At 45.1% G+C, this 21,686-nt stretch overlaps 2 protein-coding genes across 2 annotated transcripts in view; both read right to left on the reverse strand.

The window, feature by feature from the left end:
- The window catches only part of TGFB2 (transforming growth factor beta 2), a 66,524-nt gene extending 48,104 nt beyond the window's left edge, over nucleotides 1–18,420 (reverse strand). Inside the window, exon 1 of the mRNA XM_054196221.1 lies at nucleotides 17,531–18,420. Coding sequence (XP_054052196.1) covers nucleotides 17,531–17,873 — 343 coding nt within the window. The 5' untranslated portion in view covers nucleotides 17,874–18,420. The remainder of the gene's footprint in view (nucleotides 1–17,530) is intronic.
- A 796-nt stretch (nucleotides 18,421–19,216) lies between these two features.
- RRP15 (ribosomal RNA processing 15 homolog) overlaps nucleotides 19,217–21,686 on the reverse strand; it is a 36,984-nt gene continuing 34,514 nt past the window's right edge. Inside the window, exon 5 of the mRNA XM_054196245.1 lies at nucleotides 19,217–21,462. Coding sequence (XP_054052220.1) covers nucleotides 21,454–21,462 — 9 coding nt within the window. The 3' untranslated portion in view covers nucleotides 19,217–21,453. The remainder of the gene's footprint in view (nucleotides 21,463–21,686) is intronic.

Raw genomic sequence — 21,686 nt, forward strand, 5'->3', positions numbered from 1 at the left:
AAAAAAAAAAAAAAAAAAAACACAAACCAAACCAAAACAAACCACCAGTAGCACTGAATGACACATGAAGTTTCTCCATTTCTCATGTATGATCACTTCCTAGATAAGCATGCTGGACTAGCACAGCCACGAGATGATGAACGCTATTATATGAAGAAATATTTAAGATCACATGAAAGTCTTTGGTTTTGAGCACACATGCCTTTTGCAGTGTAACTGATTATACCATGGAGCACCATTATCTGACTTGTCAGCTCAGATGGAAAGGTCTGTAGGACTGGGAAAAGTACCGCGAGCTCACCAGCACCTCACGCAACAGGGTCCTGATCTCTCACTGGGGCTTGAGCAACTACTGTAATACAAATATTGCGGCATTTTTCACTTTGCCTCAATTGGATAGTGTTAGATGGATGCAGCATGTTTCTATCAAGAAATACTTGGCCACGCTTCTACTGGAGTGAAATGATCCCTGTAAATACATGGACAAATTGTGGTTGGCCCTTGGCTCCACACATCAGAAAACCTCTCTGTCAGCAGCTGCAATACGGGGTGAAAGTTGGCTGATGCACTAGCAGGACCAGAATGGGAGCAAAGAAAAGGATCTCTGTTACACGAGTTGTGGAGAGCCCTGACTCACTAAACACGGGCAGTTACAGCCTCCCCAGCTAGACTGTTCCTACCCATGGATGTTTTGCTTAGCACCTCTCAATAAGACGAAGTAGGGGTAAGGAATATCCAGAGTGAATTTTTTTCTCTTTTTTTCAATTTTTCCAGCATAGAAGAACAAGACTGCTTTCACATAGATTTTTTTTCTTTGGTGACATCAATAAAAGTTTAAAGTTCCTTGTCAGAAGAGATGAAAAAATTATAAAAAACACAGAAATGCTGTCAATGCCCTTGAACTAAGAGTACTCATGCCTACCTGCTTAGCTTTCAGTATGCAAAAATGCTACCACTGCCTCATAATTTACTTGAGGTTAACAAAGTCTCTAAGGCAGAAGGAACCCAAGCTTTCCAACTTCCAGTCAGAAACATGAGATCTTACCAGAAAGGCTCTGAAGGAGCAAATGCCATTTGTGCAGTACACATGATGTACTTGCTCTTGGTGGTATTGGCCACTTTCAGCCAGGTCAGCCACCGGCAATTTTTGCCTCCAACCTGAGGAGCATGAATTGCAACAATCCAAACTAGAAGTTTGTAAAGCTCATCTCACCATACCCAGACTTCCATAAAAGCAGATAAAACAAAACCTCTTCCTTATGTCAAACAATTTTTTTTTTCCACCTTGGAAAACTGCATGGGAGGATGAGAGAAGTTTCATTGTGACACTGAGGCTTCATACTGCTTTGAGGTTTGCCATCATTGTTGATGCAAACACAGCAATCAGCTCCTCAGATGAGTTACCTTTTGTCACCAGTGGTTCTGTCAGTTGTGACTTTAGGTCAAGCCAGGAACCCCTCATCATTTGCTGACTTCACTCAAGGTTCATGGTAAAAGCTGAACCCGTACAGATAGAGAGAAATATATCACTTACAAAGGTGGCATGAGAATCCATGGCATCTCCAGATATCTCTGAAATGCCTTAGGAAGAAGACAAGAGAACAGTGACAAATTTAGGCATGTCAGACTTGGAAGCAAATCACAGAAAACCTCCACAGGAGTCATTTTCACACTGGGACCTCTTCAGAAACATGTCTCTGATGAAACCATGGAAGAGGATCGATGCTTCCAAACTTCTCAGAGGCTTAAAGAGAAGTCTTTTCACTTATGTATTTCTGATAAAGGCCCCAACAATGGAGACCAAGCAATTAAGTTTAATTAGGTTTTACCAGGAAACCTGCAAAATTTCATTTCAAAGACTACTCCACAAAGTAAAGCATTTGCAATGTTTGCTGACAGCAACTTGTTTGCAGGTCCCCAAAGCCAGAATGCAATGCTGAAGCACTCCTCCTGCCCAACACTTCACCTCAGCAACAGGCCTCAGGCACTCTGCAATGCTCAGAGCTCCACAACCAAACCCACAAATCCAAACGTACCCAGAACTGTGGAAAAGAAAAGAAAATAATATATGGGAATCAAAACATCACAGCACATATCCATCCCTAAATATGCTAAATATAATGGAACAGGATCGACCATAGAACTAGATCATATTCTTAACAGAGGAATCATATGAGGATGATTATACAAAAAGGGGACTCATACAAGGTGATAGTGATTGTGGCCAGGCATGTGGGAGCACCCATCCTCCCTTATTGGGTATTCAAAATCACACAAACTTGTGCTGGATTGCCCAGCATAGATTAGTATTTTTCATCTATTGCTATTTATAAAAGCAAGTTGCGCTCTCCTCCTTTTTAAAAAAAAAAAAAAAAAAAAAAAAGAAAATGAGTGGGCCTCACTGCTCAGTTATTCTAAATGAAAGATTTAAAAGCAGCCAGGAAATTTCAGAACTGCCTTGCAGAGAGTGGAGGAGATGAAAGCGAGCCCCACGGCACAGGCTCTGTTCCTCTTGCCCCACCTCTGCCAGGAAGCGCTCCTGTTCCCCTGGCAAGCGGCGCAGCTGGCTGCCTTCTCCTGCCCGGCCAAGGGTCCAGAGAATAGTGTTTCCAAACTATTCCCTGGCTGGAGGAGGAAACGAAAGCAAGTCATTTTCAAGAAAAGCAGGTTGGATTGTCCAACCCTTTCACTCTGGGGAGAAAAAAAAAATAATAAAAAAGAACAGAACGGAATTATACAAGAAGTAAAAGTGTAACAGAGAAGGAAAAGCAAAACTGTACATTTTTTTGCACTGTAGAGAAGTCAAGATTCATAGACTCAAAGCACAGGCAACATCTTTAAATGATTAAGATAAAGACAGTGGGTAACAGATGAAGGGGGAAGTGAAAGTTTTTAGATCACATTAAAATCGCGCAGTCCTTCCTTCTTTGTAACAGTAATAACAATTAAAATGATTTACATCCTGGTCCAGTGTAAATGAGGAAGAGAAAAGCACAGAGATTGTAAACCTCTCTTAGGGAAAACCCTCCAGCCAGCAGAATTTAGTGCCCCTAGCTCCTGCATGCAGGAGATGCACATCTGCCTGCCCATGTGGACGTGCTCAGCTTTCAACTCCTTCCTCCACTTTTCACCCCAATTGGCCTAGGAAGCTCCCAGACAGCTCGCTTCTCAAGATCCCTGAAACACCTCATGAACTGCATGGGAAACGTGGCTACTCGCTGAGCCCAGAGACTACTACAGATATGGACATGGAAGGATTAAGAGTTGCTGAATAAATAGTACAGTACAACAAAGCCTGGAGGAGCTCATCTGCAGAGCTTCACATAAAACTAGCCCCAAATCATGCTATTAAATCACGGCTATCAGAGAGAAGATTAATGTTGAATAACTGGTCATTATTACGTAGTCATCTTTATACAGTAACTTGTCAAAAAGAGATTGTTCCCTGAAGATACTTGCTAAAGTTAGCTCCAGTTTAGTGTTAAGAGGATGGACTCAATGAGAGTAACAGCTCTTACAATTTAAGTACAGATATTCCTAATTCCGAGGTCCTTTTACTAAGTCCCAGTTACTAAGATGAGTTATGATCCATCATGCCCTCTACACTACTTTTAACACAAGTGAAAGTTCTTTATAGGTTACAGGCTCAGATCTCTGGGTTGGGTAGGAAGAACTCCACTAACTACTTTGCAACATGGAGTCACCCAGCCAGTGACTTGGAGGTCTCCCATGTCTTGTGCTATTGAATATGGAAAAGAAACCCAAAAAATTGATTTGCCTTCCAAAATTATGGTTTCTGGCAACAGAACTAGTGTCACAGTTGGAGTGCCTGGCCTCTTGCCTCTCTGAGGGAAGAGCTGCCAACTGGACGACACTAGATAACCCATCACCACCTACTTCCTCCTCTGCAGTTAGGAGCTGTGGGTAGCACTGCTCCCGCCAGCACAAGGGCAACCAACTCTGTCAGGCCACGCCTTTGTATCTGGTCCTGCTGAGATATGGTAACTCTCTGACCAGGTGGTTTCTGAAGACCCCTTATTTTAAGCCCCCAGCACTTGAACAATTAAGCACCTTCAAGGACCCAGATGCGGGTACCAGTTTACTTTGAAGACAGAACTGAGGTGCTTTGGTGACCCAGATGTGAAGATTCTCAGCTGAGGTAGAAGTGACCACCTCAGGTTCTGCACAAAATCAGGAAGTCCCAAAGAACTGAACACATTCACACATTCAGGTTTCGTATTATGCAGGAGACAGCCATACAAAGACGAATACAACAATGAGCTGAATCAATTGGACAGAAGTGTTTACAAAGAAAACCCGAAAGGATAATGGATGTGTGCTTAGTTTGCTGGACAGGTAAAAATGACACAGTTCCACAATCAACAAATAAGACCACTCAGCTCAGAAAACTGCCTGTAATAGAAACCAAATACAACCATAAGGAGATAAAATTAAAAAATGCAACTATATATTACAAACAAAAACAAAAGTAATAGCTGCTGAGAACTACTATATGCCAGAAAATAAGAACTGTAGATAAGACATGAGAAAAATCAAACAGGGGTACCAGCTTCATGGCCAAGAAACTTAAAGATGAGATTTACTTAAGTACTAAGGAAGCTTAACAGTGGTATTCATCCATTACAAGATAACAACTGTTGAAGTAATAATACAGAAATATGAAATATACTTCTGTAGATAAAAAAATCCAGGCAATCATAGGATGAAAAGATGATCTATTTTTTTTATTCCAGCAGCAACTCAGAAGGTCTTAAAACAATAGTTACAATAATCAGACATTGTAAAAAAAGGAAGCCCACATAACTTGCATGAAGACTTTTTAAAGAGCTGTCCAAGGAACTATCTAAATTATTAAAACTGGCTTTCAATAGATCTTAAACACGGGAAAACATCTTACGGGTTTAAAGCAGAACATATTTGCTAATATATAATGCCTAAACAGGGCAATCCATGCTATCTCACATACACAATCAGCCTTATATTGATCCCAGAAAAAAATATGCAAAGTGCAGGAATAAGAATCAGCTCAGAGGAGCTAAGGGAGTAAAACCACCATCAGCTCTAGAAAAACAGATCCCACTGATCCAGGATCTTAGTGAGTGAAGTCAGTAGTCCTGTTGGTAAAACAACTGCTTTAATATAATATACTTGGGTAGCTGCAAGACATTTAGGCTGGTGCTACATAATGATTTCATTAGGAAACAGGAACAACAGGACACTAACATGGCCAGGCAGTAAATGAATCAAAGCCTTGCGTTTTTATGAGACTCAAAATACAATGGTAGATAGGAAAGCATTATTGAGAGACAAGCTTCTAACAAGGTCCCATAAGGCTCATTTTACTGTGCTCTACTATCTAATATTTTTATCCATCACCTGGAAAGAAACTAAACCATTATTCACCAACTGTAGATGAAATAATGATATGGATGTGACAAATAATGAAAAAGATGCATCACAAATACAGTGACTTGAATCATCAAGATGTAAATGTCAGTAGAATCAATATGAAAATACAACTCTAGGACAGAGAAACTAGGCCATACTTAGAGAGAGAGGACTCCATCCTGAGAGTCAGCACCTCTGAAAAGGACTAGGGCAAGGGGGGACTCTGGTAGATAACTACCCAAGTATGAATTTTACTTTTCCTTGTAGAGCTCCTGGCAAAGCTACTGCCAAAACTAGCTGCATAAACTGTGTAATATTGAATTAGAGCAGAGCCTGCAACATGCATGTACTTCATAACGGCACAGTCACTGTTGAAATACTGTGTCCAATGCTGTTGTCGACAATCTCAGGAGTATATGAATAAAGCAGAGGAGTTTCAGTGGGAAACTGAGAATAACTGGAAACGCTAGCCAATATCTCAAGGAGCACAGCGTATTGAAGAGCTGTGGCTCAATCACAGTCTATGGGTCTGAAACATGCTCAAAGTCGGGCAAAGCAGCCCATGCTGAGCTCCTAGCTGCCTCATTGCAGGGTCTTCCAGAAGCCACGCCAGCTTGCTGTCAGCCAGATCAGTTCCTGTCTGCAAAACTTCCTTCTCCTGCAGGTGCCTACACAATGCCCATAAATTTGATAACGGGTCTTCAAAATAGCAAGTGAAGGTTTAAACCAGATTCAAATGCTCGAACTTGAAGGCAAACAACTTAAAACACAAAGATACTTGTTTCTAGTGCAGGTAATTAATTGCTGGGTAATTTACCAAGCATGGCGTCAACTCCCTTTCAAAAAGGAATTAATTCAGCAAAACTCAATAGCTTGGAAAATGCAGGTAGGGAGACCAGAAGTCCATCATGATGGCCTCCAGCTTTTTTAATCTGCAAGCATCCATCCTACCATAAGACAGAGCCTCCTAGAGCAACATCAGTCTCACCCTTTTAAAATACAGTATGATATCAATTATTCATTAGCTATGAGTGTGAACAGACCTGGAACACTATACCCTGAGAAGAACGCCTCATCCCTGTTGAGATGAGTATCTCCTTCAGCTGTAAGGCAACATTCATGTTCAATCCGAAACGTGCTTGCAGCTCTGGCTGTCATTGCGTTAAGGCACTTTATACTTTGTGACGCTGTAGTATTGCCTTAGATTAAACAAGAACCAAGCCCTCTGATTTCATACCCTGCATCAAATGGCTTGGGATTAAATCTCATCCCAACAGGACACAGGAAGTACCACACAGATAAAATATAACCCAACCTCTTTTTAAAAAAAAAAATAAAAAATAAACAAAACCCCAACAATCTGTGGTGGATGTTGAGTCCTCCCAGGCTTTGTAAAGTACATAGTAGTAGTAGTACAAACATGATTCAAAACAGCATTCAGGACATTTATAATCAGCAAAGAAGATTTACCTACATCAGCCTTCATTTGAATAAAATGCCGTGATTCTCAAAGGCTACAAAGTAACCACTCCTTTAGTTGACGCTTAAAACCCCAGCCACAATGACTGCTCTGCTTGCCTAAACAATCACTGCACAGACTCCAGTTTCAACACCACAAGGAAAAATCTGGAGTGGCTTTACTGACTCAAATTAAACTGCTCCAACTTTTCATCCATGCAAAAAAACATACCTCAAAAGTTAAGTCATTACTTCGTGAGCCACTTTGAGACATATCAAGTCAGAGAGGCTTTATGTAAAACCACATGCACCTTCATGCTATAAGCACAGCTCCTGTTCCCAAACTACTTGGCTTTCCAGCTTGTAAACTCAGCATATATCATGCAGCAAATTGACTTTCAGAAGTTGTTCGCCAGGCTCCAGCTCTATTCAGAACTCACTTTTAAGATTTTATTGATAACATAAAAACACCTTATTGGCTTAGCCCTGACCTTTTTTCACAGTCCACTGCACAGGGATTTGCCACATTCTTATTCACAGCCTTTAGATTCTTCCCTGCTCTGGGCGCTGAGGTCTGATTTTGCGTGTGTTTATAAGAAGCCGCTGGATGCGGAGTGATGAGCTTCTAGACAAAAACTCGCTGTAGGGAGGATGATAGAGATATATTATATCATGTTTATTTGCCAAGACCTTTGCAGTCAGATGGTCATTTATTTTAGACAGGGGGAGGTGTGGATTACCTAAGTAGTACAGGACATGAACTCATGCCTCCTTCTCTGCATTCTGCAATTCTTGCCATATTGCTGCCATATGCTGTTCCCAGATGACATCTGCCATCAAATGCTTCTATCAATAAGCTACTAAGGTGTTTATTTTTAAAAGCGATTTTTTTTTCTTTTGCAAAGCCTTACACAGAAGAACATCTCCAGTGGCAACTCAATAAAAGGGAAAGCACCACATTACAGTAATACATCCCAATATATCTTGAAGATGTGGCCATTCCCTGAAACAAAGGAACAGCACTTAATACCTGATCCAAAGACTTTTGCAGTCAATGGAAAGGCTTCCAGTGTTTTCAGCAGACTTTGGATCAGGGCCATTAATCTGCGGAACATACTCTCAAAAGGCAGAAAAATGGAAAGGTTTGACTGTATCACATGTATAGCTGGCCTTGTGGCAAGTGTGCATGAGGCAGATTCCTTTCCAGACTCTACCTCAACAAATACATTTCCATCCAGAGAAAATTAAGTCTCCCAATAAAGTGGGTAAATAATAGGACTCCAACTTGGAAGGAGGTAAGTTCCTTCAGATACATGATATTGTTGTAACTCAGTCTCTGGCCACCTTTATAAAGATCTCTTTTTCTAGATCCTTTTGGGGCTCTTTTCTTCCCTGATTAGCAAGGGGAACGTGAAATTTCCAAGTGCATGGCTCCTAGCATCAGGGAGAAATGCAAGATGGGATGGGGGAATCCAGATTCAAAGAAGGAGAGAAAGCTCAGACTTCCAACAATCTGTTCCGAGTCCATCCTAACTGGGACAAAGCTGCTTGCTTAGCTCCCTTGCTTTCCAAATTGTATATCCTGGCAGGGAGCCTCTTAGTTCGTATCGCACCACCAGATCAGAACAGCAGATTTATTTTTAAGAAAGCTGGAACTTGTTCCTCACTCACAAACCTAAAGATGTATGTATGTCTGCTGGAATAGCCTGCCATTATATGCTAGGTAAACACGCAACAAGCACAACAAATGAAACACACAGACATCTTTCAGCGTACCTCAACGTTGAAATGTGGCTACTTCACTTCCAAAGCGTGCATCAGGAAAAATTTGAGTATAGAGCAGTGATTGGCACAAGACATATACAGCCCCTGCTCTGCCAAGGAGGCCCAGAGCCAACAACAGCAGCCAAGAAAACTGGGATGGATCTCTCAGAGATTGGGCGAGAAACAGAACACAAGGATGGTGGATCCAACACATCTCCAGGCAGTTTAAAACATCCTATCATGTTAGAGAATACAATGTAACACTTATCCCTCCCCAAGGGCAAACATCCCCTATGCCCCCTGTAGGCATTTGGATAAAGAAATGAACTGCCAGTATCGCATGTCAGTGGACCTGACCCCTATCCGTAAATTATACTTACTAGGTATTCATAAGTGCTGTGTTTCGGTATTATCTGGTCAACTGGATTGATTCCTGCATCAAACCCTCAAAGCACGGAGGCCAGGAACTGCGATGCAAAGGGCAGAGCTGCCCCTCCATCATCACGTTCATGGGAGAGCAGAGATGCCTCTCCGCTTTGCTGGGACCAAGCAGAGGTGGGACAAGGAGCAGCAGCCTGCCACAGGCTCTGGTAAATGCTAGACCCCGACCACACTGTGCCTGCCAGACACATCTGCCATTATTTCAACCCACTGCTTCATCTGAAGAGGGTAAATTTGCTGCATCATTTTTACACGTCACTTGGAAGACGGAAAGTTCTGCAGGTGTTCTTCTTCCTAGCTTGCATCTTGGCAGTTCTAGAAAATATCTTTATGATTGTTGCCCAAAGCCCCCCAAAAAGTCATTTTATACACGTTGGACAACACGCACTCAAATAAGCAAGAACTACTCTCTGTTCAATCTAGGATATGGGAGATCATCTGTAAACACATCTGTGGGCTCAGGATTAATAAGTATTATTGAGCAGAAGCCTTCATCAAGTATGAGATTGCTAGGTACTCTCTGACCACTTCAAAAGAGTCAGTGCTGCTAAGATCTATTAGTTTTTCAGCCTCCTGGGTACAAAGTCCACCCACAGGGTTGGGGTTTTTTGTGGGCTGGGTTTTTTTTTCCACCCCAAGGAATGAAAACCAACATGTTCTGATTCCTATCTTTCAGTCATCACTATGGTAAAGATAAGTTACCGTCACTACTTCAGCTGAGCTAGCTGCTGAATTGCAAATGCTATATGTAAACAAAAAAAAGTAAAAGAAGGAACTTCAACAGGCTTAGCTGGCCTTTTAAAATTCAAGGCAGGGGTTTAAAAGAGATGAAGCCAGGGAAAACACTGGATACTAACACCAGCCAAACAGGGAAAAATAACGAAGTTGTAAGCCTGAAAAACTGAAATGGAAAGAATGACAGATTTACCGCTGCATTTGATGCACATAACCACTGATAGACTCTCCCCAGGAAGTGTTGAAATTACCATCACTGAAATGAATCCAGAAGCTAAAAATTAAATTATCTTTCCCAGAACATTCCAATTTGGGCTTTGGCAACAACAGATGTTTTAATACTCTTAAATATATGCACGCGTGTGTGTGCACGCATGCACACACGCACACATATACTTAAGTACAGTATCCCCTTTCACGCAAGACCTCCCTCTTAGTTTTCAGAAAGTCAGACTGAACTTACAGTCATCCTGCAAAGCCTTTTCTTCAAAGTCTCTGCTCAAATGCACAACTGTCAGATTAAGCAACCCAGAAGGAGTCTTACAGCAGCTCCAAGTCATGAATAAACGGTTATTTGTGAACTCGCCTGTCAAGACAAATGCGGCATTTGTCAGTGCAGTGTGGGTCAGATACGGTGGGAAGGAGCCAAACAAGCAAAGTGAAAAGTCAGTATCACAACATTTCCCTTTTCCCCCACTCAGTTCACCTAAAATGATGCCACAGCTTTTGCTGAAGTGTAATACAGTAGTCTATTTTCATACAACCTACAATGCTTATTTGAAAAGCAATATTCATACAAGAAAAGTAAAAGAAAAACGGGTGCAGAGGGAGAGAGGAACAGGAACATTTTAGTGCAAGAAAGCTACAACAGAGGAACAAATCCAAGACTGACCGAAAACAACATATCTTTAGAAACTGGGTGATACTTGAATCAAGACCACCCTATGCAAGTTGAAACAAAATGCATTGTTTTTCTTGTATTAAAATGTAGTATTACGAGGCTCACAGGTTAATCCATGTTGGAAGGGACATCTAGTCCAACCTCCAGCTCAAAGCAGGGTCAGCTACGAGGTCAATTTATCATTTATACTTTACACCATTACTTATAATAAACTGAAGTCAGCATCACACTATGCTAGATCTTATATAATAACAAAAAGAGGCTCCTGCCCTAAGGAGGTTTCAGTGGGAAAAAGCTCATCTCTACAATGAAGATCCTGAATATGTCAATGAGCATCACACATGAAATTAAAAGGAACCTCGCTCATTGTCCAAATTAAAACCTGAACGAGGGAGAGATGTTCCAAAGATCCTCTCCATACTCTCAGCCTGCTTCAGTCTGCTGCTGGAATGCCTCTGAGGTCTAGCAGCTCCTGGAAACCAAGTGTGGGTTGTCAGAGAACCCAAAGAGCAACATTCTCTCTGTGCTGCTGCCTAAACCATCCCACTTGACCTCCTTCACAAGGAGCCAGGAGCTTCCCAAGCAACACGCACAAACTGCCGTGCGGTTCCCTTCGGAAAACCTGGCTGGTTTAGAGAACGCTATCCTACCCAAAAAGGCAACTTCTCTACTCTGGACCAACTTGCAGAGCACCAAAACCAAGTATAAACCTGCTCACCAGACAGGTCTAATGAAGCCAGGTCTAGCACTTCATTTCTCCAGGGCTGATCCTGCATCATTTGAGCTAAGAGAACCACAGTCCTAAACAGGCTCATGAGTCATTTATAAATTCAAAAACAACTGGTCACACTGGAAGGAGATAAAACATAACCCTTCACACTAGGTTTGTGGTTTTTTCAACTCCTTATCCTCTTGCCAGAGACAAATCTTTGAGCTTCTCCTCTGCACCTTGCAGCTCTGTCTTGTACAGTTGGGTGCCCAGCTGCAATCACTTAACAGCAGCAACGACAGCGAGGACAAGTGTAGCGGAGCTGTTTTAAAGAAGAAACGTAGCAGCTTCAGATAGACCACTACAGGAAGCCAACCGACAGTGACGCTGGAGCTAGGCACCTACTAGCCCATATCCCAGATTGAAAGGGAAACAAGCAAGAGCCTGTGGTTGAAAGCAGGATGCAAACTTTCCCTCAACAAACAACCAAAACAAACTTTTTAGTCTAAACAAATCAGCAGAAAACATCTGTAACAAAGTATTACTTTAAATAATACCTGGGGAGTGAATCATCCTCAAGCCAAAAGGTGCCTGCTTGAAAATGTGCAGCATGTGGTTTCCCAACAGGAATGGAAACATTTGTGTGTCTTCACTCATGACTCGTTTTGTTACCATACCCTGGGGTTCCTCTCTTTATCTGTAACACAGGAACAGTGGAGCACAGACACTGCAAAGGCAAAAGAAGCCAGCTGCCCAAGAGGGTCAGCCTTCTTCAGGATCACAGGAGTACTGAAGCGCCTCTTCTTTCCTCTCTAAAAAATCCTGTAAAGCATCTCTCTCTCACTGGGCTCCAATGCCCAAATGACAGATTTCAACGCAGCGAGAGGGATTTGAACTGTCTGGCTTTGTTCATCCCTGCAAATGTGCCATAAACCGGGCCCCAATTCAAGAAGCTAATTAGGCATACACAGAGCCTTAACGTTAATGAGTCCATTCATGTGTGTGAAGCTTCATGCATGTTTCAGAACTGTGCTGAAGAAGCTCACCAAGGATGACAGCCAGGAGTTCTCATTCATCTTTTTGCTCAGCTCTGGAATCTCAAACTGACAGCAAAACACTGGAAGCGGTAACTTCAAAGTAACACAGCCATCCTGATGACCGCTACTGTTCTCACCCAGTGCACCAACAATGAGCAAGGCTAAAACCAGCAGCTAATGAAGATGATGCTCTGCTTTCTTCACACAATCACTTACGCACACACAATCCTAAAATTAAGTGGAGCCAGCATGAGTGGCCTAAGCTCCGGGCACTCCCTGCACAGCTCCGGCCATGAGCAGAAGACAAGGGCACATTTCCAAATAGGTCTCTGGGACTGCAAAATATTTCCATTGCCAACAGGCTGGGGTTGGGGAGCGGCAGAGGCAGTGATGCACATCTAACCTTTTCACTCAAACTAGAGTCAAAGTGCCTCTTTAAAACAGACACCAGAGATAAACTCAAGGAGGGTTACAGAAAGGACTCAGGAATATAGCCCTACAGTTCTGTCTTGCAGGTCTTCTGACCTTGCAGCATTAAAGAGTGGGGTCATGGGTGCTTTGCTTTTCTGTAGGCTTCATCCTCTGGAAGAACAGCAGGAAGAACATACCATGCCAGACCAGCTTGTGGACCTCCCCCTCTCCCAGCTTGGCACCCTGTTTACAGCAAGTCGCTGGTGATTCAGAAAGCAGGCAGGAAACGCGCGTGGTGCACCCTGCCATCTGCTCCACATGAGCGGGAGTGGAAGAAGAGAGCTCTCTTTGACTTCAGCTGCCCTTGGTTAGTGCACCAGAGCACATTATTTTATCACCCCTCTTGGTACGTAGGAGACTACCATCCAGAAAATTACCTTGGCCCTTTTTAAAGCCATTTGCAATTTCCTGGGTTTTTTCATCACCACCTAGGAAGATTGCAATAAGTGCCATTCATGAACAAGCAGCAAGGAACTGTTCCTCCCACGTCTCTCCTCAAGGATGCCTTCTGGTCTCTCTGCAAACCCAAGAGGAAGACTGGCAAATGCCTCCTACAAGAGATGCTGCAGAGCACAGCCACAGGGCCAAGCATAGCTAGGAGGTTTTAAAATAAGGTATTCCTTCTGAGACTGTTTCCATACCATTAACAACATAGGAAATCCTGAAAGATTAACTTCTGTGTTCTGCTTAATGCAAACAGACGCGAGCTGCGCAGCCGTAGCTGTTAACATTGTGGTAACGATGCAGTCAGTGCCGGCAGACGCGGACCAGGAGTAATTCTGGTACCCTGAAGACAAGGAGCCCACATACTCGATGGTAAATCGAGTCCTTGTTGATAAAGTAGAAGCACGTTGTTGTGCCCAGGCAGTTTATAATATTGTCTTTCATGAGGCGAATATTCAGCAGAATGATGGCCTATGTAAAGCAATATTCATGGTACAGAGCTCCTGAGAAGACTAATCCTACCACCCAGTGCAGGGTGGAACCCACGGAGGCTCCTTCATACTAAAGTAGTTTAAAACCCATGCATAACCAGGCCCAAACCCACAAGAACTGTGATTTCTTAGGCTACTGAGTGCTTGCAGACCTATCTCCAAGAATGCAGAAAACTTAAAAATTTACCTGTGTTAGCCTTAAGCCATCAGTACGGACCAGCTCATTGAATGTGATAAAAATTGCCGTGAATGAAGATGACAGAACCGGGCGCCAGCCCCCACGTACACATTGCCGTTTTTTCTTGAGTATCCCAGTTAATGCGCTAGTATTACAATTCACAATCCTTAACTGTGTTGGCATTAAATTTCTGTTTATTATCAGTGCAACGGCAATTATCACCCAGCCTCAAATAAATAATTAGCTCAAGCATCAGGCCCTAGATATACAAGGAAGAACCGATAAGTAATAAACTTGTAATGTCATCCAGCTTTAGAAATGAGTATTAAGCATCTACTCAGGTAACATCGCCTAGGCACAGAATTCGCAAGAACCCTCTCTGATGTCGTGCTCAGCTTCCATATCCCACCTCCCCCTGTAAACCGCTCTGTAAAACAACTCCGTTTCTGACTGCCAGCCGGACTTGGGAGAGCTTCAGACTTTCAGTATCTAATCCATGCTGTCACGAGCGCAACGCAGGCAGGCGTGCTTGACAGACAAAAGCCTTTTTGGTTTTTCCAAACCTCTTTGTAGTATTTTTTTCTACCACGACTTTTCACATCTGTTGATTTTGGGTCCGGCAGTCCCCGACTCACTGAATTTCTACATATATTCTGACTTGATGTGCCTTTAACCTCAAGTGGACTGTCAAGCCAGATGCCCCCTTACTTCCTCAGTGCAAACTATCAGTAAACCTTAGCATAACTTTACTTTGAGCCTTAAACTAACAGCATGTGAAAAGATTAATACGAATAAATTCAAAACTAATCAGATCCCTTCTTAAATGTTGACACAGTATTATTTATATCCCATAAATACCTTCTTGACTAAAATTCATCCCAGGAGATTGGCATCTTGCCAGTTCTATTCATATTTACTGTATTTATACAGTACAGTTGGCCAAGGATAATATTTAAAACAAAATATGCCTTAGGGTATATACAATATCTCTTATAGTTTTCCTTTTAAATCTCCTCATCGCTAAAAATATTTAGTCTGAACTTTACAAAATGCCCCACAAAGACCTATCAGCAATCTGTAGTGATATATTGCTGACTACGAGTATAATTAGAGCATATTTGTAATACTTGGGTTGTAGTCAGTTACTGAACGCTAACAACTTGTGGTAAAAACTGAACCACTGATCTTTCCCATGCCTTCCTTCCAGCAGCTTTTGACCTCCAGTGCATTCACACTGATCCCCTTCTCCCTCCTGCCTCCCTCCGACGCAGCAGAAACCGTAGAGTTAAAAAAAATCACTCCGAGACGTCTAGGAGAGAGCGCCTGTGGCCGCCAGAGCTGCGCTTTCCATTTCTTCCTTTAAAATATGGTGGAGCGATTTCTGCCTTTCTGTCTTTTTTGGAAAGGTTCGCTCTATCCAGCATAACTAGAGAGCAGTGGAAAAATAGTTAACCTACTTACTCTGATGTTAGCGACAGCCCTCGCACAGTAGTACTGGATTTGCTGCTAACTGGCCCTCTGATCCCAAACGTCTGATGCACTCTGTTGGTAGATACCTGCAATCTCCTTTGCTCTTCCAAAACCTCTATCGATACTTCGGTACAAACCTGGCCTCTGACAACACTTTAAAAATAGATACTCTTTTGTCAACACCATGCAAGTCACACACCACAGGTATTTTAATTTTCTGGAAAGCAGGCGGCTGCATTTTGGACTATCGGTTCTTTGTAGTTTGCTCACGCGAGGAAGAAAGGACAGATGTGCTCAGGATGAATGCATTTTACAGTTCTCAGAGACTCGCTGCTACCGGGTCAACTCCACAAGCCAAGGCACCGCTATCAGTCGTCTTAACCTTTGCCCATAGGTACTCATTCGTCTGCTCAGGGCATCATCTCATAGGTCTCAAAACAAAGCGCTGACTTCCATCAAAACCACCAGCAAAATACTACAGCATACCAATGTGGAAAACAGGCATGATTTCTGTGTTCTTGCTAGGGCTATGAATTATACTGAACCTCTCTGCTAATACCCACTTGGCTCCAAATTACTTTTTTTTTTTTTTTTTTTTTTTTAAAAAAAAGTATTTCTTACCCGAGGGTAACAAGGGTGGAGCGTATTTATCATGGCTATTATGGATGGTGCCATAATTACAATAAAAAAAATGGCTCTTACCGCCAGGATGTCCTATACCTGATGCTGTCATTTAAGAATAAAGGAAGAAAGGGAGGCAAGCTGCACCGACTGTGGGGTTCAGATACCTTGGCTGGCATCCTAGGACTATCACATGCAAGACAGAGCAAGCCCCAAAGCTACAACTTGCTAAACTAAAAATAAATAAGGGGAAAATGCAATTAGAAACTCTAGGATAAAGTTACCAAGATGGCTGCATTATCTATTTAAGCAAGAGGTATGTGTTTTTAAAAAACAGACAGCAAGTATATAGGGCATCAAGTGGCGGGGGAGGGAAGAGAGACAAAAGCTGAGCTAAATGAAAAGAGAAGGGACTAGGTTTTGGATATGTGAACGGTGAAGTTATTTTCTGCTTCTGGTATTTCACTTTCCTTGGTATGATGATGATCTAGATTCTTTTAAGGCAGTGCGGTGCTTTTTTTTTTTTTTCCTTCTTCTATACACTTAAACTTCACTACCAAACCAAAAAGGCACGTCGTTATGATTATTAATCATTCTAAGTGGATTTGGTCAGCACAGAGCATTTGTACCCCTTTTTTGCTTTTTGTGCAAAACGTGGTGTGGATCACCAGAAGGTCGTTAAAAACAGCAAAAGGCAGATGGGCTGAGACAGGTTCCAAGAACCGAGGCTACCCAGAAGGGAAAACTTTTCCTGTACCTGAAATGAAAGCGCCCATGAACCAAAACATGAGGTTTGCTGGAGCGGGAAAAGGAAGGAGGACGTCTATGTCCCTGTCCTCTCTGAACACCAGCAGTCTGAGGGAACACATTCTGGAGGGGCACAGACAGAAGAGGAGCTGGTGACTCCTTTTTTTTTTTTTTTTTTTTTTTTTTAGACCTCCTTTTCTTTTCAGTTATGGAGAGATGGAAACCTGCCCGATCCAGACACTCCAAGGGAAACAACAGCAGTGGAAAGATATTGGCTCTTTTTGGAGGCTGCAGACGGGGCTGTGGGGGAGCTAAACCCAGGGCTGGGGAGGGAGCGGGATCCGGGGTGGGGGCGGGAGATTTGCTCAGGTACATGGTGGCGGAAAGCAGAGGCACCTTTAGAGACTCTGGGTGACTTCAGAGGGGATCGGAAACCTTGCCAGGCTGGGGGGACAGCTGACCCCCCAACCCACCCACCCAGGCATATACGTACCCCACCACCTAAACGAAACCCTGGAAGCCACCACCAAAGAGATGCTGAGGATAAGAGCAAACCGAGTAAATGATGATGCACGGGGCTGGTATTTGAAGGTGGCGGGCATGGCCAAGCCTCAGGGGCAAAATTACACACATGCACAAACACAGAGGACTTACTTTCAGGGTAAAAAGGCTGCATGTCTATTTTGTAAACTTCTTTAGCATAATACTCCTCGTCGCTCCTCTCCCTTTCACAAGTGGCAGCTCTGTGGTTGGCTTTCTCTTGTAGCAGGTCCCTGGTGCTGTTGTAGATGGAGATGACCTCCGGGGGCACCTCCTCGGGCTCGGGGTACTCGTCCGGGGGGCTGGTGAGCTTCAGTTTGCTCAAGATCTGCCCCCGGATCGCCTCGATCCTCTTCCGCATAAACTGATCCATGTCGAGGGTGCTGCAGGTAGACAGGCTGAAAGCCACGGTGGCCAGATCCACGGTGAGAAACACGCTCAGGAGATAGCAGTGCATTTTAAGTGTTTAAATACAGCGCCCCCCCAAAAAAAGAGTGACTTTAACAACGAACAACAACAACGGAAAAAAAAAAGTAAAAATAAAACGGGGATGTGTACAAACAAAGAGAAGACCTGCAGACAAAATGCAGTTAAAAATCGGACTGCAAGGACGGCTTGCAATCGAAAACCACACGGGAAGCGTCAGTGAAAAAAATACCAATAATAAAAAAAAAAAATATATATATATATAAATGGAAGCAAGCTGCTACAACTAGGTAAAACTCGGGGGTGGAGTAAGCCGGACAGCAAAAAAAGGAGAGGAAACCCCCCTAAACAGACCAACAAACCTGCAAATCAAGTAAATGGAAGGGAGACTGTTCTCAGCGCGCTGGCGGAGCAGGCTGGAAAACAAAAAACAAAAAAAAAACTGAAAAAAAAAAAAGAAAAAAGGAAAAAGGAGGGGGGAGAAGCAGCAGTGATGGGTATTACAGGGCGCTGCCGCAGCCGGCGGGGCAGAGGGTGCCGGCGCGGCGCTGAGCCCCGCCGTGCGCCCGCGGCGGCCGGCGGCTCCCGGCGGGCGGCGGCGGCACCGCCCCGCTCAGCCCCCGCGGCGGCGCCGGCAGAGGCGCGCACGTGTGCGCGGGGCTGCGCCCGGCCCCGGCCCCCGCGGCCCGGCGGCGGCGATCGATCCTCCCTCCGGCCGCGTCCCGCAGGCTGCTGCCGGCGCCCCGCGCTGCATGCACCGACCCACCCCCGCCCGGGCCGCAGAGCTTGTGGGTTTTTTTTCTTTCCAGCTCCCTCCTCTTCCTCCTCCTTTCCCAAACGCCAACCCTACGCCGCAGTCAGGCAGCGCCGCTGCCGCCGCCCCGACAAGCCTTCCCGCGGAGCGGCCGCTCCTCTCCCCCCCCTGCCGCCCAGGGCTTTGGGGATGGGGCTCGGGGCTGACCCCGACGGCGCAGCTGCCGGCGGATCTAGCGCTCCGCCCGGCGCCCCCCCGGCCCCGCGGCTGTCCCTGCGCGGAGGGGACGAGTGCCAGCAGATAACATCACGGCCGCGCGGGGAGAGGGAGATTTATAAGGTCTCCCCGCCCCACGTGCTCGCCTCGCCGCGGAGTGACGTGGAGGGGCCGCGGAGGGCTCCGCCGGCCGCGCCGCCGCCCGCCTATTTATTCGGCCCCGCGCAGCCGGAGAGGGGACTTGCCGCTGCCTGGCTGCCGTCCTCGCCGCTGGGGAGGGGGGAGAGGAGAAGAAGGGCCGACAAGGAAAAACAACTCCTGCTAGGGTTGTGGGGTTTTTTCCTTTTTGTTTATTCATTTTTTTTTAAGTAAGGCTTTAATGTTGCTTGCACCCATTATTAAAGTAATTGGGCCCAATACCACCCCTGCTTTAGAGGAAGAATTCCGCCCCCCCCCTTGGATGTGTTTCTGTTCAAGGCTTTCGGCGCGGAGGGCAGGGAGGGGTTCGGTCCCTGCGCTGCCCCTCGCCTTCCTCCCGGGTTTCCCTTCCAAGTGCGGTTTGGGCGATCCTCGTCCGTCCGTCCGTCCCCACCGACGGGCTGCTCGGTAACCGGCACTCCCCGCCGAGCAGGGAGGGGCTGAGAGCCGAGGAGGATTTGCTCCTTCTCCGAGGTCTCCTTTCCTGTCGGAAGTGTGCAAATACATCCTCATCTGCACTTGACAGAGACGCTCAAGCCCCAAATGCTCAGGCTGCGCCTGTGGTTCAATTTTTCCGCTGCCTCTTTTGGCCACGACAAACAAACATCACAGGCTCCATCCATCCATGAGTGCTCCGTGTGCGTACATGGGGAATGCCTCCCGCTCCGTGACCTCAGGAGGACAGCTGCCCTCCTCCGCCCGGGGGAAATGACAGTCTACTAGGCATCCCTCGACTTTATGCAGTAAAGCTTTTCTTTCACAGTCCATTTATCACCCCCCTACATCAACATTAACTTTATAAAACAGTGATGAAGTAGCCTTTCTCTTTGCCCTTACCCATTTGAGCCCTATATTCCCTTCTGAATTAGGTTGTCACAGGTTTTATTTGCCAGGAGTTTCCAATCACAACCTCTTAGGTGGGACAAGGCTGTTTCTGAAGAACCTCTGCTTTGTGTCCAGAGATGAAGAAACATGTAGAAGAGGTACTGGAAGGGCCACAGGCATTCAGAAGCACAGCTGGGCCATTGCCCGTGGTATGACAGGCAAACACACATAGCAGAAGTGAGATGGGATGACTGGGATCTATCTGAAAGCACAATGAGAATCATGCAAGACATAAACCAGGCAACCACCATCAAAGACTTTCCCCGTCTGATCACATCTCAGGAACCATCTTCTTTCTACAAAACGTTCGACTGTTTTCCGAAGCTCGAGAATGGCAGCCCCAAAATGTAAAGTGAGTTTTTCCTTCCCCAGAGTGTCTGTGAGGAGAAGTGCTTCCTCCGAGCAGCTGTGGCGGTGCGCTGGAGCTGCTGCGCACTGTTTGCATTGGCAGGGCTCTGCTGTAGGGGAATCTTGCACCAACGTGGCCAGCTAACGTGGTGCTGCTGGGGGTACCAGCAGAGATGAGATTCTCCAAGAGATGAAGGAGCTGAGGAAATACATTATTTACAGGTATGCGTACACACGCAGCCTCTGAAAGTGAACTTACTCTTCATTCTTTAAAAGCGTGTGGGTATGTACAGCACTGCAGACACATCCGAGACTGCACCCACTTGATGCGAGAGTTCGTGGTGCTTTCCACTTAAGTCTATGAATTCCTGCAAGGCCAGATTAAACGTCTCTGCCACAACATCACGCTTTTACTGCTGTAACATGTCAATGTCCTGCTCCTGCTGACCTCAAAAACACAGCTGCAGTGTCAGGAATGGCAGTGTTTCCAAAATTACTCAAATAAACAAGCAAGCTCAACATGTAGACTCAGCTGGTTTCACTTCTGCACCGCACCTGTACAAAACCGAGGGGACAGTTCCCCGAGCTGCTACATCTCACAGCTCTGCCGCTGCTCACCAGCTGAGGAATCAGCTCTGTTACACGAGGTACCTCAACCGCAAATACTTCTAAAGAGAAGGGTTATTAAATTATTTCCTCGAAAAGCTGCAGCTGAAACCATGGAGAAATTCCTTACACAGCATCTGTGGCCTTGTAACACCTCACTGCTGTAAATGCGCTGCCCGCCACTCGCCTTGGGGGCTTCAGGGCAGCCAGGGGGACAGTGCTTGACACTCTTCTTCCGTAGGAGACTTCCCACCACCTCTCAGGAGATCTCCACAGACACAGCCCTGCCAGATCAAAAAGTGGTTTAATTCTTGAACATTCATTTTCATTCCAATTTGAAGATAAAAAAGGCCCCAAACTTTGCAGTGTCTTTGACAAAGCCTGGAGCCTTCGAGATGCCCTGCTGGAGGCTACCAAACACCATGTGCTTGGTGCCTGGCCGGCCAGGCTGCCCACGCAGCCAGAGGTACTGGAGGTCCAAGCCACAGAGGAGCCCTCCTCGTAAGCCGCCAGAGATCCAGCCAGGCTGACAGCAAACCAGTCCGACTAGATTTTGAAAGTTGCTGAGATTCCTTCTGATTTGGCAATGTTTCCTCAGAGTCTTTCAGACCAGCTAGGAAAAAAGAGAATGAAAATAAACCTTGGTTTTGTTCCCATTCAAGACGACCCGTTGCTTCTCTTCTGACCCTCTTAGTGTGACACAGGATGTCAGGCTAACCTGGGTGCAGGTCTCCGTTTTGCCTCCCCACTGCAACGAAGATTGATCCATTAAAACTTCCTGGTACCACCGTGGTGATGTTTTTGCTAGGCAGAACTTCCTGGGCACAGCAGCAGAGA

Source organism: Rissa tridactyla, chromosome 3, assembly GCF_028500815.1.
Source record: "Rissa tridactyla isolate bRisTri1 chromosome 3, bRisTri1.patW.cur.20221130, whole genome shotgun sequence".
Lineage (NCBI taxonomy): Eukaryota > Metazoa > Chordata > Aves > Charadriiformes > Laridae > Rissa > Rissa tridactyla.